Raw genomic sequence first — 26188 nt, forward strand, 5'->3', positions numbered from 1 at the left:
TTATAAATTGGCATCTCAGGGAGTGCTCCCTGGGGAGGAAAAAGTCTTGACCACATCAAGGCAAGCATTTTCTGCTACTTGAAGATTGTATTTATCCTTTTGATTTCATTTTGGTTTGCTGGTGTTTTGAAGCCTCTTAAGCTGAGGCCCAGTCCCTCCCTGACAAGCTTGCAGCTATTTCTTCAGCTCTAGTCAATGTTCTTTGCACCTCCCTCTTGACTGTGCTGTCTTTACATCTGTCTTTTATCTCTCATCTAGTCTGTCCCTTGCATTCCCTACTGTGACTAGACTACTCTTTGAATTAATGAAATCCATCTTGCTCTGTTAGAGGACTGTGCTCACATTGTGCTTCACTTTGGTTTGTTATCTGATGTTTCCTCTTCCCAGTACATAGAGTCTGTCCTCGTGGCATATGTGGGAGGACTGGTGACAAGGAATACATTGTGTATTGCAGATGTTTCATTACAGATGAATACTGCCTGTGTAATTAAAAAGGATATTTCAAGGTTATCTGCAGTCTTTAAATGTTGAAGTCTTAATTTCTTTATCCTTTTATTCTTATTCATAACCTATTAACACAACTCAAACCTAGACTTAGTGACCCTATAGGACAAAGTAGAATTGCTTCATGGGTTTCCAAGGTCATAATCGTTGATAGCAGGCTATATCGTCTTCCTTGTGTGGAATAGCTGGTGGGTTTTCACTTCTACCTTTTGATTAGAAGATCCAAGGTTTAACCTACTCTGCCACCGGCCTCCTTACCCATAACCTACTGGAAAAAACCCCATGTTTTCTTGGTGAAACATTGTAGGTTAGCCAAATTGGAATACTTTTTCTTGATTGAAACCGCTCACGTACCCACCTGTGTATGAAGAATAACCAGGAACCTGGTGTACCAGCATCTGGCAGTGATGCCAGCCAGCCACTGTGTTCTAGCAACAACACAGAGCGGGAGCTGGATTTTGTTGTTTATTTTTTCTTTTAGTAGGTTTGTTCTTAAAAGTTAATTGTCAATCTTTAAACAAAAGCTACGTTGTTTTTGAGTTGGCTGTTTGCCTTCTGTTTGGTACTGAACCCATAGCCAACTATGGGAAGCCAAATTTCATACTAAATAATTGTAATAAACCAAATGCTGGTTCAGGATGGAGATCACCTTGAGACACTAAGAGTCCTTAAGCGTTTACCACATTCTTGCATTATATTTGCTGGCCCCTCCCTCCTGAGTCAAGAGGAAGGTTTTCAATAGAAAGAGTTTGGCTTCATTTGCATTGAATTCTCTTTGTGATTTACTTCCTGATAATTTTCAGTAAAGATACAGGGAAGCTGAACTAAGATGCTTCAGTCAAGAACTGCTGGCCCCCTGTCTTTATGCTCTCTGTTTTATCTCATTCTTGGTTATCTGTCTCATTACTAGTAATTATAAAAATACTTTAGGTCTGCAATAGCTGACCCTCCAGCGAGTTTTCAGAGGCAGTTAATTGCATGAGAGGAGATTGCCCACCCTTTTTCTGTTGAGCATTTGGTGGATCTGAAACACACGCCATGCCATCAGGATTGCAGCGCAGCTTCTTACCACTAGTGTTCCTCATGATATTAGAGTAGCAGTTGCTTTTTTAAACTCTTAGTTGATTAGTGTATTCAGTGTCTTAAGATCCAAGTATTGCTATTTCATTTAAACCTGATAGCAACCTCAGGAGTCATTCCAAGGAAACCCAGAAAGCTCATAGCTTGTTAGTTACACAACTGGTATTTAAACTCAGATAAAGGGATTTTGTTCAGATAAAGACTACCATAATTTTTCTTTCCCTTTCAGCTGCTAGCCAAAACAAAGGTAGTGTGAACCCCTAGGTGCCTCAAAAGAAAGGCCTGCCAATTAAATTCCTAAAAATCAACTTTTGAAAACCCTGCAAAGCACAGCCCTGCTTTGACACACGAGGTCGCTGTGAATCAGAATTTACTTAGCAACTAGTTGTGTTTCCTAAGCTGATGGTTGTTAGGTGCCGTCCAGTCAACTACAACCCAGTGACCCTGTGGCCTTGCACATCCTCACCATACCTGATATGCTTGACCTCTATTGTCAGTCCCTGTGTCTGTCATCTTTTAAGTGATTGACTGAGATCTATTTTATCTATATTTTTTATTTCTCCTAGGTCAGAAATTAAGATGAAGTACATCCTTGTTACTGGTGGTGTTATATCCGGAATTGGGAAAGGAATCCTTGCCAGCAGTGTGGGCACAATCCTGAAGTCATGTGGTTTGCATGTAACGTCAATTAAAATTGACCCATACATTAATATTGATGCAGGGACATTCTCTCCTTATGAGCATGGTAAGCAAAAAGGCATTTTTCCTTTTTTAAAATGATTGATTGTATAGTATGTGGAAGAACATGTTGTTGTGTGCCACGAGTCACCTGTGACTCATAGTGACCTTGTGTACAATAGTTCTGAACCCTGCCTGGTCCTGAGCAAGCATCACTGATTCTGACACACCTAACCTCATGACCCCGGTTATTGTGTCAATCCATCTCTTTTATTTCTTGTGTCTTTCTCTCTTGCACTGTCCCACTACCCTTCTGAGGATAATGTCCTTCTCCAAGGACCATATGCCCAAAGTATGTGAGATGCAGCTTCAAAATCCTTGCCTCCAAGGAGAAAGTTGATTTCACTCTCTCCAAGACAAACCTGTTCTCTGGTGGTCCATGGTATGTTCAATAGAACATATAACCCTTAGAAATTACATAATGTATTTCACCTAGTGTAGGTTCTATCCCTTGCCTTCTAAAAAGGTTCTTATCCCTGTAGATGGATTTTTTTCACATAGCTAGGATTCAGTAGAAAGATTGCCTGCCTTTCTTCCAAGGAGCCACTGGTGGAGTAGAACCTCCAGAGAAGGTGGCATCTTTGAGTTAGCAGTGCAGTTTCCTGTGGACGCTGCCACCAGAGCTCCCGATTGCCAGGCCATGCGAAGATTGCTAAGGAACCGAGGAACGGAAGCTCAAGAGACAAAGACCTTCCCCCTGAGCCAGCAGAGAAGAAGCCTTGCCCTAGAGCTGAATTCAGACTTCTGACCATCTGACTATGAGATGCTATTCATAGGGTTTTCAAGGACCTGTTATTTCAGAAGTCCTGCTTCTTAGTCTGGAAACTCTGCTGAAACCTTCCATCAAGCACAACCCTGCCAGTATGTGACGGCACAGCTTGCAGCATCACAGCAACGCGCAGGCTGCCAACAGTCTAACACGCTGATGGATGAGTGATAACACAAGTCCACAAGAGCTGATATGCAAGGTTCTCTCACCTGCATTTAAAAATCATCTCAGGGAGCTCTGGTGGCCTAGAGGCAAGAAGCTGCACTATAGTTCTGAAGGCACAGTTTGAGTCCACCAGAGTCTCTGCTGGAGAAGGAGGGGCAATCTCCTCCTGTGCCATTTGGATCCTATTTGACAGTACACATACCAAAAAAAAAAAAAAAATCATCCCAAGAATAGATTTGATGCATTGAACACTAATAACCACACAAATTGTGAGATGGCATCATCCAAGAAGGACGTAAAAAGATTTAAAAGCCAGGAAAGAAAGAAAAGGCCAAAATGGATATCACAACAAACTCTGATACTAACTTTTGAATGGAGAGAAGCCAAAACGAAGGGAAGAAAGTCCGTAAGAGAGCTGACCAGGAGAATGATGAAATATCATTAATATCACACACAAGTAAAATCTTGCTAAAAATTATCCAAAAATGACTTCAATAGTACATCATCTAGGAGTTGCCAGAAATTCAAACTGAATTAAGAAGAGACCATGGAATGAGAGATGATATTGCTGTTATCATTATCAGATCAGTCTTGGCTGACAGCAGGGAATACCAGAGGAATTTACTTGAGTTTTCATTGGAATTCCAGGATACTTAATTGTGCTCATGTGAAACCTAAACACAGACCAAGAAGCAGTTGTTTTAGCTGCAAAAAGGAAATACTCAGAGGTTTAATTTTTTAAAGGGGAGCTCTGATTGTCTGATGGTAAAGAGTTGGGCTGCCAACCTGAAGTCACGGGGTTCAAATCCTCCAGCTGTTCTCTGTGAGAAATATGGTCAGTCTTCTGTGCAATTTACTGCCTCTGAAAACCTGCTAGAGGATCAGCTATGGGTCATTTCCAGCTTAATGGTATGTAATGACAAGTAGCGCAGCTTTTTAGAGTTCTGGTGGCTTTTTGTGGGCCATTGTATTGGAATTGACGCATAGCTGACCTCCAGTGAGTTTTCAGAGACAGTAAATCACATGGGAGAAGATTGCCCATCCTTCTCCCTGAGAGCAGCTGGTGGATTCAAACTGCATGCCTTTGGCATTTATTAGCTCAGTTTCCTATCACTAGCCCACCAGAGCTTCCTTATGGTGATTTAGTGATAAGGAATTGTCCTGCCCACACAAATGTTCCATTTGAAACAGTCAGCTGCTGTGCAGTAGAAAGATGGACAGTCTCCTCTTGTGTGATTTACTGCCTCTGAAAACTGAGTGGAGAGGAGACTGTCCATCTGTAAACCTAGTGTTACCTGGTGACATCCGTGCATCTTGGTCTTGCCTGGCATCTTAGTCACTCACTCACTGACTGACAGTTAGTCAGAACCAAAGCATAACTAATCCTCCAGCAGGTTTTTAGGAGATTGTAAATCCCATGAATGAAGCTTCAAGGAATGAATAGTAAGGAGTAAGAAGATGTATCCAGTTTTTCCGGAAGTGGCCAAACGTGCTTCCGCTTTCATATAGCTAGGCACCCGGACTAGGAGACCAGAAGGCGATCCCCTCTGTGGTGCCCAGGCTGAGATGGATCCGCTCAGGGCCCAGCAGCTGGCCGCTGAGCTAGAGGTGGAGATGATGGCCGATATGTATAACAGAATGACCAGTGCCTGCCACCGGAAGTGTGTGCCTCCCCACTACAAGGAAGCAGAGCTGTCCAAGGGCGAGTCTGTCTGCCTGGACCGGTGCATCTCCAAGTACCTGGACATCCACGAGCGGATGGGAAAGAAGTTGACCGAGCTGTCCATGCAGGATGAAGAGCTGATGAAGAGGGTACAGCAGAGCTCTGGGCATGCGTGACACCCAGGCAGACACGCCCGGGTTGCACCCCGCCCCTTCACTTGCCTAATAAAAGCGCCCCCTCTAGGGTGTCACCTGTGAAGACTGCCAGGCCTCAGCTCTCTCTGGAGGGTGTCAGGAGCCTGGATTGTGGCAGAGCTCTCTCCTGGTTGAAGAAGTGCTGTTGATCACAACTGGAATGAAAATTTGCGTGTATGTGTGTGTGTGTACATAAGTATATGTATTAAAGTGTGTTGACACCTAAAAAAAAAAAAGATGTATCCAGTTTCACAACTTTGTTTATAAATAAAGTGTAAGCTGAAACCTGATTTATAATCCATCCATACTTACCTTGTATACATTTGTTATCAGATAATCCTTTATCACGTTTAACCCTTCCTTTGTTCAATTAGGAGACTATTTACCAAATTCTTTTTATGAGCAGTAGATCCTTTACAGAAATAGTATCTCAAAAAGCCATACATATCCACAGCCCCATAAGTGGTGGTTTTCTCCATTCCTAGTGATTTTATGAATAGGATGACATAAGAATAATTGATGCCTTTGAACTGCGGTGTTGGAGAAGAGCACTGAAGATCCCATGTACAAACAAACCATGTCTTGGTGAAGGTACAGCCTTCATCTCACATGCTTTGAGCATGTTGCTGGAAGAGGCTGTTCTTGGAGAGGGACATCATACTTGGAAAGGTGGAGAGTCAATGGGTTAAAGGAAAACCTCGACCAGGTGTATTGACACAGTGACTGCAGCAGCGGGCTCAAGCATGTCAGAGAAGATGAGGATGACAGGATAGAACTGGCTTTGACAAGCACTGTGGCATTTGGACAAGAACAAACTGGGAGGAGGGTAGAGAGAATAGTGCAACAATGAATGAATGGAAACCCAAAATCTCTGTAAATGTTTATGAAAATTAATAAAATATAGTTATAGGGGGGAAAAAAACAAAAAAAAACAGCGTTCACATCTTTGTTCATAGGGTCCTGTGAGTCATACTCAACTTGACGGCACCAAACAACAACATGCAGTTTTATAACTAGTTAAGAGCAAGCTTGTTGGCAGGCTCGGGGCGTGGCATAACCTTTTGGAGAATGATTGGTGATTTTTCTTTCTTGTGTGCATATTTGTATCTTTGAGTTGAAACTAACTCAACTGACTGGCTCTTTAGTGGCTTTTCAGAGGCTACAGATGGCACAGGAGGAGATTGCTCATCTTTCTCCTATGGAGCAGCTGGTAGATTCAAACCTTGTGCCTTTGGGTTGACAATGTAGTGCCTTACCACTAAGCCACTAGAGCCCCTTTGTGCATGTTAGTATCCTGGAAAAGTATTTCTTTACTTTCCTAGGAAGTTAACGGCTCACTTTGTTCTGTTGACTAGAAGTGTTTATACTTTGGGAATTCAGCTGTGCTGTGGTCTGTGTGTTCTTCATTTACCTAGATATTTTCACTGCATTCATTTCAGGGGAAGTTTTTGTGCTGGATGATGGTGGAGAAGTAGATCTTGACCTGGGTAACTATGAGCGTTTCCTTGACATCCGCCTCACCAAGGACAACAATCTGACCACTGGGAAGATATACCAGCATGTCATTAACAAGGAACGCAAAGGCGACTACTTGGGGAAGACTGTCCAAGGTAATACTGGGTTTGCCTTTCGAATGTGTCATTTCTTTTAAGTACATACTTAAACTGTTTCTAATTTTAGCATGAGAGTGTCAAGGTGTTGTTAAGTGAAATATGCCTTTCCTTGGTAATTTGGAATTGTGTATAGTTTATTTTAAAATAACTTATGTCATATCTGTTCTCTGAATGGACTAGAAGCTGTCAGCCGAGCCCAGGTGCCATGATTTGAGCCCTCAGTAGTCTGTGTTTATACACAACAGTGAGTATGAAATGATGCAGATAACTACACTAGGACATTCACCCACTGTGTGCAGCTCTGGGCTTTGTGTAGGTGGTGCTGAGGAAGCGAACAACCATTGTGTGCTGTAGTTTTCAGGCTGTTGGTTTTTGTGCAAGAGTTCATTGGACAAAGTGTTCCTGCTTTGGTAAAAGTGAGGTTGAAAAACTACTGGTTTCCGTCATAAACCTAGTTATAATAGTTATAAGGGGCTGAAAAGTGGCAGAGTTAAGGGAATAAATCTGCTCCTGGCCTAGACTCTACTGGACTGAGCTGAGGGCCTTTCAGATATCTGGCTCTGGCCTGAGGCTTCCCTGACCAGATTTACAGTAACTGGGTCATGTTTGGATCTCAGTCCTGCCACTTACCAGCTTTTTGAACACAGGTAGAGACCTGATAACCCTGTGTTGTTGAGTGCTTGGTCAGTAAGATATTCCCTGAGTTCCTGCCGCATCGGAAGGAGCACTATGATAGTGCTCTGAAAGCGTGTTGCTCTCAGCCTCCATGTACTCATTAATTCATTGGAAGCTCACTGGTCAGACCCTAGGCAGTGCCAGGATACGTGATGAAAGAGACCAGCACAGTTCTTGCCCCTGTGGAGGTTACCTTATGGAAGGAACAGCAAGCAGACCGATATAATGTGGTCATTGCCAGGAGAAGTGAAGGAAATCAGTAGGGTGAGGAGAGAGAATGACTGAGAAAAGCAGCTTAGGACAGGTGGTCACGGACAGCCTCTAGGCAGAGGACATTTGAGCTGAGAGGCTAGCCATGGGAAAAGCGAGAGGCTGTGGCCTCAGCAAATTCGGAGGCCCAAGGACACAACAAAGTGCTCGTCTGTCCACAGAACAGAAGGAGTTTCCATGACTGGGGGCAGGCAGGTGAGAGAGGCTAGTGAGGTGGGTCGCATCTGGCTTCATGTAGGGAAAGGCTTTGGATTTTTCTCTTGAGAGCAGTGGGAAGCAGCTTGAACATGTTTGCTGTGATGAATTCTGCTTTGTATTTTTAAAAGATTGCTTTGGCTCCTGCATGTGGAATAGATAATGAATACTTACACAGAAGGCCCTGCTGGTGATGTGCAGAACAAGTTAAACTATAATCTCTGTACTTTAACTTACAGTCTGAGCCCTACAGTCATGATTCTTAGAACATTTTTAACAATAGCACTTATTAAACACTTTCATGCTAGGTAGGACTTTGCTTAGCATTTTATGAGCTATAGCTCATAAAATTTCCACAGCTTTATGGTAAGTGGAGCTATTATGGCCACTTAACAGATGGTGAAACTGAACTCACAAATAGTTATGCAGTTTGCCCAAAGACCATAGCTAATGAGTAGTGGGTCTGAGTTGGGGTATACTCACTCTGACCCCCGTGCCCTGCTGGAACCACTCTGCTGTCCTGTACTCCCTTTCTGTGGTGGCGTTGTCCCTGTGGTAACTGAAAGCAGGACGGAACTGGGTCCTGCAGCCTTGTGTGCCTGGGAGAGTGCCCAGAGTGTCACTCCCACCTTTCGCCTGTGGCTGGCCCATCGTGCCAGTCCTCAGACAGAATGTGGACTTGCAGATTCAGAGGGACAGATGACCTGAAGTGGCGTGGAGGTCAAGCTTGGCTCGCTCACTGGCAGCACTTCCAGGAGCAACTAGCAAATCTGGAAAGGACTCCACAGGGAGTGTGTGTCCAAGGACTTGATAGGGTTGTTTAAAACTGACCTCACTCCCACTGTGTCAAGGCAGAGAGTGCGCCATTTAGCGCCAGGTGTATCTGCGTGGACTTGGATTAGATCCTTTCCTTTGTTTAAAGTCAGCACTGATGCTCCGGTGTAGGTGACACTTGTTTTCTCTCTCCCAGTTGTGCCTCACATCACAGATGCAATCCAGGAGTGGGTGATGAGACAGGCACTAATCCCGGTCGATGAAGACGGCTTGGAACCTCAAGTGTGTGTCATTGAGGTTGGTGTGCATCTTTCTAAACTCCATGACTCCTGTCCATGTGAACAGGCCTGTGTATCCATCTCTAGCCCGCTGGCAACAACTCAGCACAGTTGCCACTGTGTTGGGCCTCTTAGTCTCTGCAAGTGAATTATGTTGCAAATGGGAGGGCAGGTCCTAGTCATGAGCAGTGGCCACACAGGAGGAAGCAATACTTTTGTCCAGGTGATTTTCCATTTTCAGTGTTTACACATGCCCTTCGGACTGACTGTGCTGTTGGAGGGTTTTGTGACATGCCCTCATCTCCCTCTGAGAGAGTCTGCAGCCCTGTGTCTCCACTGGCGGGAGCAGTCCACACCAAGCGAGTAACACTTTGGTGTCCAGGCTCCCGCATGCTGACTCAGCTGCTGGATAGCAGTGTTCCTGCAACCACAGGAGACTCTTAACGTCCCAGTAGTTTTTAAATGATGCTTTTTTATACGAAAGGTCATCATTGTTAACCCAGCAGAGATGATTTAGACTTCTTTGCTTTGAGAGTCCCATGTAAATAAAGTTCCTGGTACCTGACTTTCTTGAAATGATGTGGAGAATCTTAATAACTTGAAGAAATGATGAGCTTGTCCAAAAGAGTATTTAACACAAGGAATTCTCGAATTACTGTTAACTAACAGTATACAAGGGAGCTCTGGTGGTCTAATGGGTAATGCCATCCTAAAGGCAGATAGTTTGAATCCACTACCTGCTTTGCAAGGATAATGATGAGCACTCTCTGCCGGTGGGATTTATAGCCTCTGAAAATCTGAAGGTTCACCTGTGAGTCGGTTCCAACTTGACTGCACAGAACAAGAATAACAGCATTTTACAGGCCTAGAAAGTCAGAAGTACTGCCCTTAGTGATACTGGATTGAGGAAACAGTAGCTGTTAGTTAATGGGACCACCAGATGGAGGTTTGGTGCTAACCTTTCAAACATCTTTGTTCTTCCAGCTTGGTGGGACAGTGGGAGATATAGAAAGCATGCCGTTTATTGAGGCTTTCCGTCAGTTCCAGTTCAAGGTCAAAAGAGAGAACTTTTGTAATATTCATGTCAGTCTAGTCCCTCAGGTAATGTATTCGAAATTTTATTTGGGAAGAGAAATAATGGGAGGGAGAAAAGGATAATTTTCATTCATTAACAAATACTTTTAAATATATGAGATACAGGAAGCAGAGAAGAAAGAACATTTTGGGGATGAATTAAAAATGATTGTGTTTTTTGAAAGAGTCACATTGGAAACATTTGAAAAGGGACAAGTAACAGTTAAAAGACAGTTAATTGAACATGTTTATTTGTTTTTAAATCATGGTGAGATATTGTAACTAAAGTAGAGGATTTTGGGTTTGTTTTTTAAGACAAAAATTCACAAAGGTAAATAGAAGGTGAGAGGAGTGAACAGTGGTAAAAGTTTGGAAGGTGAAAGGCAGATGGACAAGTGAGCATTGTCTAGCAGAGCTAGGGTAGTGGAGCCTGGAGGGTGCAGAAGTAGCCCCATGTGCTTGTAGAATCCCCAGGAGACTTTGGATTGTCAGCACCAGGCACGTTGTGAGCGGCTGCTGTTTGAGAAGCATTGAGACCCCTCCCACATCCTCTTTCCTGAAGTGTACAGCCTGGAGACCCCTTCTGCCATCTTGGCTGAGGGCTGTGGGATTTTTCTGTGGATGTTTCTGAATGGACGGGCACTAGGGAGAGTTGAAGGCAGTGGTAACTGAACTAACTGGAGATTAAGTATAATTCAGTGCTGCCAAGATACCCTTTCTTCTGCCACTTGGCTCCCAGAAGAGACTGGACAAGTCATGTCTGGAGAATCTGATTAGCCCAGGAGAAGCCATTCTGTCCCCAGGAGTCCCTGGTGTAACACATCAGACAGAGGCCTCAACACCAAGGACGCATTGACACTGACCCATTCCATAGACCCTCCAGGCAGACACTGATATGAGTGTTGTCATCCACTGGTCCTGAGACATTTGGAGCAAACATTGTCTATGTTTGAGATCCAAACAACCCATAAACTTTTGAGGAAACTGAGGCTCCACAGGGGCAGTGAACTTCAAAAAGCACCTCCCATTACTATCCTCACAGAGTTAAGAGGAGAGAGACTGCATTGATTAAACAAAACCTGGATGCCAGAGGAGGCCCATTTAACAGTAACTCTTAGGTATTAAAAAGTGGATAAAAGAAATGAGAAATTTAAGGAAAGTTGAGGATATTCTCCAGGAAGAAAGAAAATAAGAGTGGATCGGTCCAGGAGTTCTAACATCCAGGTGCTAGCCATTCCAAAACATAACAAGAGAAGTGGTAATCTGAGCCAGCCTGCCATCTGGTTTGGAAAGTACTGTTTTATTGCATTACAGCCACATTCTTTGTTTCTGTATTGTCTCTGTCTCTTCTTGCATTATAACAATAGAGTTACAGGGTTGTGAAAGAGATGATTTGGCTCACAAAGCCTAAAATATTTGCTGTCTCGCCCATTACAGAAAGCATATTCTGGCCCTTGATTAAAACAATTCAAGGAAATTTCCAGTGGTGAGTTTCCAGATTGAAAAGATAAAATGAATGCATAACTTATTAGCTGAAAAATACACACACCCCAGTGTACATTGCCATAAAAATTGAGAATAATAGGACAGAAATTCTTAAAGCCTCTAAAGAAAAAGAAAATTTTCTGAAGAGAAAAACCAGTTGGAATGACATAGGACTTTTAATCATGGAGGTTAAAAGACAATGAAACTATTTTTCCCCCTCATGTCAGATGGGTAGTGTGCCTATGTTGTAACAAGGCTTGAAGGGTGGCACATGCCACACGGAAGTATGAACTCCCAGTCATCATGCTTTTGACCTGGAAAAGAAACTATTTCTTTAAAAATTACAAGGGAAAAGGATTTCCATCCTAGGCTTTTATAGCCAGCAAGTCTATCAATTAAGATAAGAAGGGAGGCTAAAGATAGAACGTAAATGCTCTGAGTGCCAGCAGTAGATTGACAGTGACAAAATATGCAGATGACACACAGCCTTGCTTGCTGAAAGTGATGAGAACTAGAAACACTTGCTGCAGAAGATAAAAAACCATAGCTTTCAATATAAATTGCATCTCAGCATCAAGAAGATAAAAACCCTCATCACTTTAGCACTGTCACAGGTCCTCCCCCAGGCTGTGGGGCCAGGATTTGGTAGCTGGTGCTGAAAGAAAAGCCTTGGTTGCATCTTTGCCTTGGGACTGTACCAGTGGTACCTGTCATCCAGTGGACAGAGAGAAAAATCAAAATCCTCATCTCTGACCCAGTAGGCAGCATCATGATAGATCACACAAGAGTAAAGTTGTCAATAATTTCATTTTAATTGGATCCATAATAAAAATTCTTGGTATTAGCAGTTGAGAAATCCAAAGATATGATGCATTAGGAGAGTCTGCTGTCAAGGACCACTCCAGAATGCGAAGGAGCAATGAAGTTAGTGCACTTACGTGCACCTGATTCAGGCCATGATCTTTTTAATTGATTGAGTCTGAGAGCTGGATAGTCAATAGGAGTAACAGAAGAATTGATACCTTTTTTTTAAATTTTGTGTACGTGTACCGTCAAATCAGATCTGACTGGTACAGGAGGATATTGCGCCTCCTTCTCCGGCAGAGCGTCTGGTGGATTCGAACCGTGTTCCTCTGGGATTGCAGTGCAGTTTCTTGCCACTAGGCCACCAGAGCTCCCCGAATTGATACCTTTGAGTTAAGAGTGTTAGAGAAAAGTACTGAAATATCCCATAGACTGCCAAAAGAACAGTCTGTTGGAGAAAATGTAACCAAAGTGTTCCTTAGAAGTAAGGATGGAGAAACATCGTCTCACATGCTTTGGGCATGTTGGGAAAAGATACCATGCTAGGAAAGAGGGAGGGTCAGAGAAAGAGAGGAAGATCCTCAATGAGATGGAGTCACAAAATGACAATGGCACATCAGAGGTGATGAGGATGGTGTGGGGTAGGCAGGGGTCAGGGTCACTCTGAGTCCTCACTTCAACTTGATGGCACCCAACAACAGCAGTGTCAAGGAAAGCAGAAAGGAAAGTATGGAACAAGGTTTGACTAATAATTCAGCAGCAATGTCAAGGAAAGTATAGAACAAGGTTTAACTAACAATTCAGTGGTCTAACTAAAGTCCTGAGTTATCGGCGCAGGCCCAGGAAGGATAGCAGGCACATGTAGTCTGGGCAGGGGAATGAGAGAGGGTGGGCTCTTAACAGAGAAATCAACAGAATCCCTCAGTATTCTCAGAGACCAAGTGCCAAGTAGGAGTGGAGTGCACCAGCAGGATCACTTAGGAGTTAGTGTGGATGCCACTGGGGATTGGAAAATGGGTGAGGAAATGGATGGAGTGGATACCCTGTTTGTTAAAACTCTTACAGTTATTTGACTCTGAAATACATGCATGCCTGGGACTTTTAACAAAATTAAAGTCTATAAATTATTCCGTTCCTTACTGCCTTATTAAAAGTCACTCTGAAAGAAGTCATCTATGAAAATTTTTTATTATAGAGAAATTAACTTTTTTCCCCCCTCCTCTTTCATAAAATAGCCAAGTTCAACAGGGGAACAGAAGACTAAACCCACTCAGAATAGTGTCCGGGAGCTCCGAGGGCTTGGGCTTTCCCCAGATCTGGTAAGATTTCCCAAATGCCTGGCTACAGTGTGATCTTGTGGGCCACATCTCTCCCCTGACAGCTGGGACCTTTGTTTTCTTGGCAGGCTTTTGATAATAATATGGTGGGGTAATACGGAGTGCTTTCAGTTGGAGCTCTTATTTTACAAGATTCTTTTTCTTACCTGGCATACTCTTCAGAATGATGTTTTCCTTTAATTCCTTCATGTGTTCTCCTTTCCCTCTCCTCAAGAAAAGTAATGGAGAAACCCATTTAGCACTTGGGTTTATTAATCTGTCTCTGATGTACTGCAGTTTATACTCTCTTCATGGGATGTGGGGTTGAGGAATTTAAGTTCTAAAAATAGGTAGTGTGCTTCATAGTTTACTTGTGTAATACTCATTATTAAGCCATTTTAATCCATTTTAGCAATGGTTACATTTTATCTTTCATTTCACTTAGGAATAAACCTAAAGTTTATCCATCTCTTAGGAGTCTTGGTGGCATAGTGGGCCAAGTGTTGAGCTGCTAACCAGAAGGTCAGCTATTCAAACCCACTAGCCTCTCCAAAGGAGAGGAGACAGTCTGCCCCTGTAGAGATTTCCACAGCTTCAGAAGCCCTACAGACATTCTCCATCTTCTGAAGGGTTGCTCTGATGGTAGTGGGCTTAGCTTGGTTTGTCATTCCTCTTTCTCAGAAACCGATTTGTTTTCTTGAACACTAGGTTGTATGCAGGTGTTCAAACCCTCTTGACACATCAGTGAAAGAGAAAATATCGATGTTCTGCCACGTTGAACCTGAGCAAGTAAGTAGCAGTTCTGTCTGAATTACTTGTTTCCCCCATGCGCCTTGTTATTTTGCAGTTTGGGTTGACTGTATAAGAACTGCTGCCTCTTGGCTCTGATCTGTCATGTTCTCTCTGGTGAGTTGTCACACATCCCTTTACGTCTCCTGCCTCTTCTTTCTTGGTCCTGTGCTTTGTGCTCGGTCATGCTGGGCGTTTGTGATTGCTAAGTTCTGTGAGAAATCAGTCTCTGTTGATCTAGCAGTCTCTTCATTTTTACTCTCAGGCCCCTGCTAGGATTTAACATTTTCAGAGAAGCCTTATTGCCAGCCCTTTCTTCCACAGGCTTCCTGCGTGTCTAATACATGCTGCTGGGGAGCTGCTCGTACAGATGAGTGCTGGTTGAGTTGATTCTAGCCCTTGGCAATCCATTGTGTGCCACTCAGTGCTCAGAGTCTTCAGTGGCTGATTTTTCAAAAGTAGTTTGCCAGGCCTTTCCTCCAGGGTTCATCTAATGTAGATGGAACTGTCATCCTTAACAGCTGAGCACTTAACCATTTGCATCACTAAGGACTAAGCATATACTACTGTCCTTTAATGTTTGTGTGCCGTTTGTCTCTTTCCTTGAATAGACTAAGCTGCTTAAGGTTAGAGAGGGTTTTTTATCTCTAAATGGGATTACATTTACAAATATAAGGATGAAGACATAACACATGATTTTGGGGGACAAAATTCAATCTGAAATAGGTGGTTCTTAAACTTCACCATACCTGTTTGTTGTTGGTGGTGGTGGGTGCCATCAAGTCGATGGAAACTCATAGCGACCCTATGATCACCAGACATGAACCTGGCCCTATCCTGTGTCTCTGATGTGCCCTTGGTACAGTCATCATGTCAGCCTCTCGTTGAGTGTCTTCCTCTCTTTCTGAGCCTGCATCGTAGCATGATGTCTTTTTCCACCTTGCCCAATGTATGGGAGATGGTGTCTCACCAACCTTGCTTCTAAGGAGTGTGCTGAGTGCACTTCCTCCAGGATAGACCTGTTTGTTCTTTGGGCAGTTCATGGGACAGTCAGTACTCTTCTCCAATACCATAGCTCATAGGCTTTTATTGTTCTTCTGTCATCCTTATGCATTGTCCAACTTTTCGATGTATCGGAAGTAATTGAAATTGAAGTAATTAACATTAAAGCTGTGCCTTGAGATTTTTAAAAAATACCACTGTCTGCCTCCCTTCCCCAGGAATTCTGATTTAAGCAGTCTGTGGGTCGGGACTCAGGAATTTTTGAAGCTCCTCAAGTGATTCTAATAAGCACCCAAGCCCAAGACCCACTGCTCCCATGTTGAGCCATACAGGCATTCTTGAGACGAATCATACTCAGGCGTGGTTTATTTAAGTACACTTGTGGTTTGGTTTGTGACTTTTAACAATGTGGTTCATCTGTCTTCACAATATGAGTAATCACTACTTTACTATTCTTTTTGAGTTGGTTTTGGTTCTTGACATTTTTTAAGAAACTGGTTTCTTTGCTATTTTCGAATTGAGAACAGATAACTCTCCAACAACATACAGCCAGTAGGAGGCTATGAGGCTGGTTTGCTTTTGTTGGCTTTTATGAAATAACTTTCCTTTTTCCCTTTAATAGGTCATCTGTGTCCATGATGTCTCATCCATATACCGAGTCCCCTTATTATTAGAAGAGCAAGGAGTTGTAGATTATTTTCTTCGAAGGCTTGATCTCCCTATTGAGAGGCAGCCACGAAAAATGCTGATGAAATGGAAAGAGATGGCTGACAGGTATGTGTCCGTGAGGATTTGGAAGGACAGACCTCATGTCTTGTTGGTAAAGTCTTGGGAACTTTTGCTGTTGCACTTTGACATTTCCATTACCTACAGTGTTGGGAAACATTAAGATTGTTGAGAAGGACCTCTAGCTGTCATGAAGTTGCATCATATCATGGATGAGGAATCCTGGTGGGGCTGACGTCAAGTCTCCTGCCCCGAGGCACTTGCTGGAGCCGTGGAACTTGGCCTTTCTAGAGTGTCTGGTTGCTTTCCATCACACCTGTCTCCTCAGCTAGAACATCAGTTCAGACAGGGGTCCCACTGCTGTGGGCTAGCTCTTAACCTGAAGCCCCAGAAGCGAAGTCTCTGCTCTCCGGGCTGACCGGGGCTGAAGCACTGTGTGGAAGTGAGCCCCGTCACCAGGAGGAGTCGGCAAGGACGGCTGTTAGTAAAACAAACCAAAACAAGCTAGTGCCAACTCCTGGTGGTTCCTTCCACCTGAGCCAGAGCAGAAGTGTGCTCTGTGGGGCTTTCAGTGGCTGACTTTTCATTTATTCAGAAGTAGATCATTGACTTTTGTTCTGAGTGGATTTGAAGCACTTACCTCTTGTTAGCCATTTGTACCACCCCAAGACTCCCTCAACATCTTACAGCTTTGTGACCCCGCATGTCACCACATCATCCTGTCAGGAAACTTTGTATGATTTTTCAGAGCAGTGGCTGTGCCTGGTTTTAGTTGTAATGAAAATAACATTTGACTGAGGATCTCTCCTCCCATTACTCTGATCTGCTCCCATTCAGTCTGTCTGTTGACATGATGCCTTATGTTATTACAAAAATGGCATACAGTTTGTTAAATTTTAATAAAACGGAAGCATTTTGCTCTGTCACTACTTAAACTTCGTGATTACCATTTTCATGAGTGTGGGAGAGTATACAGGTTCCTCATTATTTGATTAGTCTCTTATAGGCACTTACATTGGCAATTTTCTAGATTTTATTTTGTTACATTTTTCTCATCTTTTACTTTAACTCTGTAAAAGTTTTGAGAGATTTACTGTGTGAGCTTTTGGTGCAGTGAACATTTTTAATTGTTATCTCCCTGCCATTTGCCTTGGATGATTTCATACCATTTCAGTAAATAAAGAATATGTGAATAGAAAGACATAAATGGTTTATGGCTCTTAATAAATGTTACTAAGTTTCTATTTAGGAGAAACTGATTAGTATTAGAGTTTCTGTGTAACAGCTTCTACAGTCCACTTTTTCTCAAAAGCCTGCCTTGTTGATTTGGAAAATTTCTTCCTGTTTACTAATCTGTAAATAGAACTCAGTTAATGTCTACTCCCATTGAACTTTTCCCAGCCTGTTTTTCTTCTCTAAAGATTTAGTTTGCCCTTACAAGGTTATCTCCATTCCAAGTAAGTGGCATTTCTTGACCTTCGGTAGGTACGACCGCTTGCTGGAGACCTGCTCCATTGCCCTCGTGGGCAAATACACCAAGTTCTCCGACTCCTACGCCTCTGTCATTAAGGCTCTCGAGCACTCTGCACTGGCCATCAACCACAAACTGGAGATCAAGGTGAGGATGGGCAATGCAGGTGGACCAGAGGTGACAGGGAAGCCACCTCATACTGGTGGATGCTGCATGTGTATCTCTTTCATGTTTTTGGAACTCAGAATGTCTCTTTAGGGATGAAAAGATTTGTGTTTGACTCGTGTCTTTGAGAGAGTAGTGGGGAAGAGTAAAGGAGAGACGTGGTCAGAGCAGACGCAGAGAGAGTGAACTTGGGGACCTGAATGTCAGAACTAAAGACAGTCAGCCGTGGAAATGGGCCAGAAGTGCACGTTCAGGTGAAGGCAGTGTCTCGAGTTCATACTAGATGCCTCGTGTCTGCTGGCACTGTGGGCTAAGCAGTGGGCTACTACTGACTGAAAGGCCTGCATTTTGAGCCCACCGGCCACCCCTCAGGAGGAAGATGCTTCTGTGGAGAGTTACAGCCCTGGAAGCCCCAGTGGGACAGCTTACTCTGTCGTGTAGAGTTGCTGTGAGTCAGAATGAACTCGATGACTTTGAGGCACTAAATCTCTGAGATGCTCTAGCCTCCCTTTCTGTAAGGTGAGAGTGGCATGCCATAGACTGGTGGGCCTGTTCTGAAATCTCCCAAATCGCCCAGCCTGTTCCTGTAGCATTGATGGCCCTCGGTTGGAAGTAGTTGTCCTGTTCTTCTCTGTAAAGTGATGGGCGAGCTGAGCTCTGGGGTGTGAGGGCAGCAGTCCCACCAGCCCCCACACCAGGCAGGAGTGTGTCAAAGTCCAGAGCATAAGCCCTATTACACTCAAATCCTAGCTCTACCATCTAGGAGCTGTACAGTGCTGGGCAAGTTGTTCCACCTCTTTGTGCCTCTGTTTCTTCATCCTTAAAGAGATAGTGATAGCTTTGAAGGTGACAGGTCAGTGTGCACGCTTGGCAAAATCCATGAAAGTGTCCACATAGAGTGCTTGTATCTTAGTGTGTGTACAATGATAGTGAGGTTCAGGAAATCGATGGAAAATGGAGAGGCAAGAGTGTCACTGGGCGAGAGCACCACTTGAGAGCCTGTTCCAGGGGCTTAGAGGGGACCAGAGCCGTGACAGATGGAGAGCTGGATTTGGAAGTTAGGTGGCTTTGAAGGAAATTTGTACTTTAAAAATATAAGAAAGATTTTTATATTTATTTAAAATTTATAATTACATTTAAGCATATTAAAAGTACGGTTTTAAGACTTAAGAAAGTTGGAATATTGGGGATGGTATTTTGAAGTTAGGAAACACTGTGGCTCAGGGGTCATCAATCAGCCTGTTTCTGCTTCTTCCTGTGTCTCGACAACTCCTAGTACATAGATTCGACAGACCTGGAGCCCAGCACCTTGCAGGAAGAGCCCGTCCGCTACCATGAAGCCTGGCAGAAACTGTGTAGTGCGCAGTGAGTCCCCATCTCTACCTCTGGTCTCCTGGGGGTTTGGTTTAGTTTTTTAAAGAACAAAGTACTTTAGTACTTCTAAAGTGTTTCTGTGTCCAAGTAGTAAGTAGTGTACATTTTTAATTCTTGAAAAAGCCGTCTAGGGAGCTTTGGTGACTTAGTGGTAAGGAATTATCCTGCCAACACAGAGGTATGTGGTTCAGAGCCACCACCTGCTCCATGAGAGAAAGACAAGCAGTCTCCTGCTGCACAACTGACTGCCTCAGAAAGCCCGCTCGAGGGTCAGTTATGGGTCAGTTCTGACTCGATGGTACACACAATACCAATATAATGTATTTAAGCCTAACAGAAATACAACCTACTTGTAGCTTAGTGGTAAGGAACCGCATTACCAACTCAAAGATGTGATTTGAATCCACCAAGCACTTTGCAAGGGAAAGATGGGCAGTCCCTCCTGTGTGATTTACTGCCTCTGAAAACCCACTGAAGGCTCAGCTATGAGTGAGTTCTAACTCGATGGCACATAACAACAGCTAGTATAGTTGAGGCTAAAGAGAACTTACTTCTCCTGACATTGCTGATATATATATCCATTTATGAGGCTTAAAAAAAATTTTCATCTAGAATATTGGATGAGTAACCCACTAATAAAGTTTGCTAATTGCCTCTACCAAATGTTTTTTTTATAATAATAAAAATGTAGGCATAATTTAAATTTTACTAAATAATGGAGGTAATAAAGCCACCACCCCCAGCACTGGGACTTATGGTCAGCCTGGCACCTCGAGCCAGCGTGGAGAGGCCTCTTCCTGCCCACCATATGTTGAAATTCTGGTTGGTGAAGGGGACACTTTATGCCACGTGTTGGTTGGTTTTTGGTTTTTTCCACTTGTTGTAAACATTTTTAGTGTTATTAAGAAGAATCCATGATTTTGTAGATTTTAAAACTTCCTGATGTTCACATACAGCTCGTTGTCTGCCGTTAAATCCCATTGTCTCCTCTGTGAACTATCTGGGGTAACTTGGGGGTCATGGCTGGGGGGAAGGTGAGCGGGCATGTGCCTTGTTCTGTTGCACAGTGGTGTCCTGGTGCCTGGAGGGTTTGGTGTTCGAGGAACAGAAGGAAAAATCCACGCAATCAGCTGGGCTCGGAAACAGAAAAAGCCTTTTTTGGGTAAGAAGCTTCGTAATGCACCCTTTAGTCTAGGAAGGAAAGACACGAGAAGGTGTTGTGTGGGTGCCCAGAGAGCTAGAAGGTCATTGAACAAAGTATAGGCACCATCTTTCTAGATAGCAGCTCAAGTAGGAAGCTTTTTGTTTCTGTTTGGGAGAAATTCAAACATCCTTTAAAATGGATAAGCTTATGAGCTGTGTGTGGATGTCCTGGAATATTGGCTGGGATGATATATCACTTAGGAAATCCTGTCCACTTAAAGGACCCAGCCGCTTGACCATTCATTCACATGTGATCAGGTTTTATCATCTCCATTTGGCTGACGATAAATGGACAGTGTGTATGCTTCCAGGCACCATAAATTTTAGTATTTTTCACCTTGTTCAGTGGTAAAACCCACCACCACCTGGTGTGTCCTGACTCACAGTGACCCTCCATATCGGACTGCCTACCTTTCACCATTGGAGGGACTGATGGATTTGAACTGCCAACCTTGTGATGAGTTCATGAATTATGCACTGTGCCACCAAAGCTCTCATCAGTTGTGAATGAGGACTTAAGAGGTTTTCAAACCTTAAATTTTAAGTACTGAAGAGAGGATCAGTTTTTCAAACCATGGAAGCCCCATGTGCACTGAGACCCCATGCTCAGGATCTGATAAGATGAAGCCTGACAGCAAAGGGGGCTTGTTTAGGGCAGGAGGTGATGCGAGTAAGATGGTGACTGTCATTCTGTGAGCAAGTGGGACCCAACGTCCACAGCAGGCTGGTTAGACTCGTGGGAGCAGCCTTTCCATGGAGCTTCATTTGTTTTTCCCTCCACTTGGAAGGTGTGTGCTTAGGAATGCAGCTGGCCGTGGTGGAATTCTCAAGAAATGTGCTGGGGTGGCAAGGTAAGCGTTTGCTTACAGTTTGTGGCTAATTATTAGAGCACTTTACGTTCTTCTCTCCTGGGAGGAGAGGATGCCTGGATGCAGGCCTCTGGGAGCAGTAGAAGGGACAGGGCTGGCTCCTCGAATAATAGTGCAGGCCGGAGATGCACAGCTGAGCTCACTGCCCGTGTCAGCCCCTGAATGAATGACTCTTACTTCCCATGGCCCCCCGTACTGAGCTGGAGCGCAGCAAGATTGGGGCTCAGATTCCAACTTTAAGGGTTAATTAAAAATTTCTACACAGATTGTTTTTACTCTTTGTGTTCTCATTCCATCCCCAGTGCTGTAGTTTTCCGGCTCCTTTAAAGCCACTCTTCATCCCCATAAAATGGGAATAACAGTTGCTACAATTCAACAGATTATAAAAAATGCCTGATGTAATTCATGTAGACAGTCCTCGGCACACTACAAGGCAAGTGTTCTGATCACTGTGTGACTCTAAACTGAAGAAGGAAGCTGTGAATTAAAGGTTAGGAAGGAAAATGTTAAATAATCAGTTTTGTTTGTAACTGGTTTCCTAACATAAGTATTTTGATTTTTCAGATGCCAATTCGACAGAGTTTGACCCCAAGACAAGCCACCCTGTGGTAAGTCAAGTGTTTGAATCAGTGGGACTTCAAAGATGTGGCAGGGCATCTACAAAAGTGGTGTTTAGGCAGGAAATGAGATACTTGGATCCAGCCCAAAGGCTTAACAGCTAGGAAAACTTTTTCATTGTGTAAGTTTAGAATACTCATTTCAATTTGCCATAGAAAAAAATTAAGACAGACCCCACTAAAGCCAACTAGATGGAATTCCTGATGAAAATAATTCTCCATCCCAGTTCCTGTCAGTTCCCAGGATCACTTTATAATAATACTGGTCCGAAGCATGTATACAGGCTCTTTTATGTGCTAGGCGTTGCTCTATTTTCTGTATATTAATTCATTTAATCCCAACAACCTTGAGAGACAGCCATGATTATGAAGAATGCTACTTATCAAACAGGATCCAAAGCTTTTTCAGGCAGACATAGTTCCCTAACTTGGCAACTGAAAAGTTGGCAGGTCGGTCCAATCCAGAGGAGAGGAGGCCTGGAAGACAGGCCTGGCTGCTTCTGAAAGGTCACAGCCTAGAAGATTTGAGAGCAGTTCTGCTGGGCACATGAGGGGTCAGGATTGGCCTGACAGCAGCTCACACCAGCAGAGGCAGGAAACGCAAGCCTTTTGCCCTGTTGCCGTCAGCTGCAGTCTGACTGTGACAGATGGAATCTTCCCACCATGTTGCCGACAGCTTCATCTTTCCAGCCTTTCAATTTGCAGCCGAGCGCTTAGCCCCAGTGCCACCAGGGCTTCTTCAGCCACATGCCTCTTGTTAAAACTGCTGGAGGCGTGTGGCCCTGTGCAGCCTGCCAGGTTGAAGAGACTCAGTGAGGTCCCGGGCTGTTGCTCTTGGAATCCTTGGTCCAGGGATGACAGGCATGTACAGGGCATTTGGTTTTTCCAGCATTTTATAAACGTTGTGACTGAAACCTGTGGTATAGCAACAGCAGCCACAACATGTCTCTGTGGGATTTTGCTAAAACTGAGACTTTGGGAGGCCAGGAGCACAGGTGTAAGTGTGGGTCTTGGGGTGGTTGGGGAGCAGGGAGCAAAGAGGGTCAGTGTGGTCAGTAGGCGCTCTGCGAGGTGTGCTGAGCTTCGTTGCTGGAATACACCGTTGGCCACTCCTTCAGGCATCTGCCAGGTCCCACTGCCTGCCAACCCTGCTCCAGACGCACAGACTGGAGATGAGCGTCTTTGCCTTGGGGCCGCTTCTTGCCTAGTGGAAGAGACAGTTGCTTTATAGTATAACTGTTTTACTGGAGTCCCTGGGTAGCATAAGTGGTTAATGGGCATTGGTAACTGAAAGGTGGGCAGTTCAGGTCCACTCAGAAGCACCTTGGAACAAAGGTCTGGAAGTCTACTTTAAAAAAAAAATCACCCTTGAAAGCCCTGTGGTTTTGGTTCTACATTCACATACGTGGAGTCACCATGAGTCTGCATTGGTTTCAGAGGCAACTGGTTGCTGGTCAGCCACACACCCATTCTTTCTGGAATGCTCTGGTGCTAGAGGCAGGAATGGCCAGACGAGGGGGCATTGTCCAGCCCTACAGATCATGAGGGCTGGCTGAAGTATAAACCCCGTAACAAAGGTTTTCACGTGATAATGCGGCAAAGCATCTCTTACAGGAAAGGCTGAGAAATAACCTGCTCGCTGGCTTGGTCATTCAGTGGGGCAGTCTGGTTGTTCCATGTTTGCTTTCTGGACCCCTCCAGGTCATTGACATGCCAGAACACAATCCCGGGCAGATGGGCGGAACCATGAGGCTGGGCAAGAGGAGAACCCTGTTCCAGACCAAGAACTCCGTCATGAGTAAGCGCTGCCGCGTGCCAGCCCGAGCTGCAGCTCAGCATTTCTGGGACACGAGTCTCAAGGAAACAGCCAAGGCTCTCCAGGCGGGCCCCTTTGATGTTGTCCATGCCTTTGAAGTTCTTTCATCTCCCTCCTACTCTTGCTCTCTTAGAATGTTCTGTGATACCAGAGCCACAGTGTGGGCTTGAGAAGGGTCACTAACTACAGGCAGGGCCTCGAGCACATTGGTTATGGACAGTTTGCTACAGTGAGGCAGTGAGGTTAAGTCCATTATAAGCTGTTACTTCCTTGTACTGTTAGGTTGAAATTCCTGATATTTGACCATGTTCATTTCACAAAAATGGCGACTCCATATAATTTAGTCTAAATAGATTGCATTATAACAGAGTACTTATGAAGGTGCTACAGATTTAGGGAATTTTGGTGATATTAGGAAAATATTTAACACTTTGCCGCACACTTTTAAATTGACTATTGTGTGTGGAAACACATTTGCTGTCATTTGCAGCAACGTGTTAAGGAGAAAACTTTTCATTGCTCACAGGGAAAAATCTGTTTTTAATCTGTTAGCAGTTAGTACCCTGCGTCTGGGAATTACATAGCAACGTAGTGTGAGACTCACTTGACGAGATGATCTTCAGGTCTTAGGTTTTCTAATGTTTGTGGTTTGGGCTTTTCACCAGGTGGCCGTGAACGAGTCTGTAAAGCAGACCATTTGTGTGTCCACTCACAGTCACCGGCTGGCCTCAGGGTCATCGGAGCCTTCCTGGCTCACTCAGAGAGCTCTGCCTTTGGGTACATTCTTGTTTTCCAAGGCAGTTTGGAGCAGAATATTGCAGTTCAGCAGTCAGGTCCTTGAAGGTCATGGGCTAAGTTTATGCTGTTGTAATTTTCCTGAGAAGACCCAGAAAGAGTCAGGAGGCCAGAATTCGTCCAAGTCATGCTATAAAAGTCCATGACCATGCTTGGCAGGAGAATCTTAGCACTCGCCTTCCCAAGTCCTGGCTGTGTAGATGGCAAAACACGGGGTGGAAAGGATGCAGGGTGTGGCTGTGAACACAGTGCGTGGTGGAATCCGTTTTCAGCATTAGACTTCTTGTTTGCCAGGAAAACTCTATGGAGATCCAGAGTTCTTGGAGGAGAGGCACCGCCACAGATTTGAGGTGAGGACGTGAGCCTTTGTGACCTTTGAAATGTTTCTGTTAGTCTGGAAACACAACAAGCTGAGGCCAGCAAGATTCTTTTTCATACTTCAACAGGTGAATCCAGTCTTGAAAAAATGTTTGGAAGAGCAAGGCTTGAAGTTTGTTGGCCAAGATGTTGAAGGAGAGAGAATGGAAATTGTGGAGCTGGAAGGTGACTACTTGGGCATTCGTATTTAATGAAAAATTGACTTGGGTTTTCTTGGCATGTGAGGAAACCTGAGTGTAAGATGCTGCCTGTGACTGAGGGGCCAGGAGCAGCCGTGTCTTGTGATGGGAAGGGCTGTGAGAGGATCAGCTTTGTCCCGTGGATTTCCTAGGGCAGGTCTCAGTTCCTCGCTCTGAAATGAGGATTTGGGCTTGGTTTTCAAGCTCGTCAGTTCTCAGGGTGGCAGCACAGCCTTGTCCGCTGTGAGTCAAGGGAGCCGGGGGAACAGGAACTAGGGACAGGGAGGGCGCCTTTCATCTGGAAGAAAAGGTATAAATCTCTTGTGTTTTGAAGCTTACCTTTTACTAAGATCAAAATTAAGAAGTTATTTTTTAATAATGTAAGATTGGTAAAAATAGGAAAACTCAAAAAATGGGTTTTTTTCTCATGGTTTTTTTATGTTCTCTACATACAGTTGGTCATGAAGTAGTTTCTTTCACACTCCTGTTTCAGATCATCCGTTCTTTGTTGGGGTTCAGTACCACCCTGAGTTCCTGTCCAGGCCTATCAAGCCTTCCCCACCCTACTTTGGCCTCCTCCTGGCCTCTGTAGGAAGGCTGCCACATTACCTGCAGAAAGGCTGCCGGCTCTCGCCCAGGTAGGGTCCCTGCTCACTCATCTCCAGCCCTTTAAAGACCCAAAACCAAGCCCATTGCCACTGAGCTCAGTTGAACTCCTAGCCAATCAAAGAACAGAGTAGAGCTGTGAATCACGTGGACGCAGACTACCCCGCCTTCCTAGTTATCTGCCAAGCACTTACTTCATCACTGCTGCACCAGGGCCCCTGCTGGTCCTGTACGTGATATGTGACCCATGGGGCAAGGCACTGTGTGGTCATTAGAGAAGCCAGGGGAACAGGAAATAAAGAGATGATGAGCAGACTCTCTGATCCCACAGAGACACCTACAGTGACCGCAGTGGAAGCAGCTCCCCTGACTCCGAAATCACAGAATTGAAATTCCCATCAATAAATCATGACTGAATCTGGTAAGGTAAGTGATCCTTTTAAGCTTTATTCTTTCTGTAAATGGTAAAAACATCCTAGGATTGTTAGAAAATCATAGAAGTTTAATGTTAGAATTTTTATGAAAGTATTTTGAGTGAGAGTTTACTCATCACATTGGTTTTCAGACATTCATAGACATTGATGCAATTAGTTAATTGAAT

At 44.1% G+C, this 26188-nt stretch overlaps 1 protein-coding gene across 1 annotated transcript; it reads left to right on the forward strand.

Annotated features, from left to right (window-relative positions):
• On the forward strand, positions 1-26011 carry CTPS1 (CTP synthase 1). The gene is made up of 18 exons (XM_006886517.1): positions 1-60; positions 2151-2329; positions 6553-6723; positions 8837-8937; positions 9903-10019; positions 13517-13600; positions 14306-14386; positions 16011-16162; positions 17600-17732; positions 19027-19115; positions 20192-20286; positions 21116-21178; positions 21761-21804; positions 23515-23611; positions 24719-24774; positions 24871-24967; positions 25475-25619; positions 25919-26011. Exons 2-18 carry the CDS (start codon positions 2164-2166, stop codon positions 26001-26003), a joined length of 1776 nt encoding a protein of 591 aa, XP_006886579.1. The 5' UTR covers positions 1-60; positions 2151-2163; the 3' UTR covers positions 26004-26011.
• Positions 26012-26188: the final 177 nt, after the last annotated feature.

The sequence above is a fragment of the Elephantulus edwardii genome, unplaced genomic scaffold (genome assembly GCF_000299155.1).
Source record: "Elephantulus edwardii isolate Elephantulus edwardi_28Jun2011 unplaced genomic scaffold, EleEdw1.0 scaffold00049, whole genome shotgun sequence".
NCBI classification, from domain to species: Eukaryota; Metazoa; Chordata; class Mammalia; order Macroscelidea; family Macroscelididae; genus Elephantulus; species Elephantulus edwardii.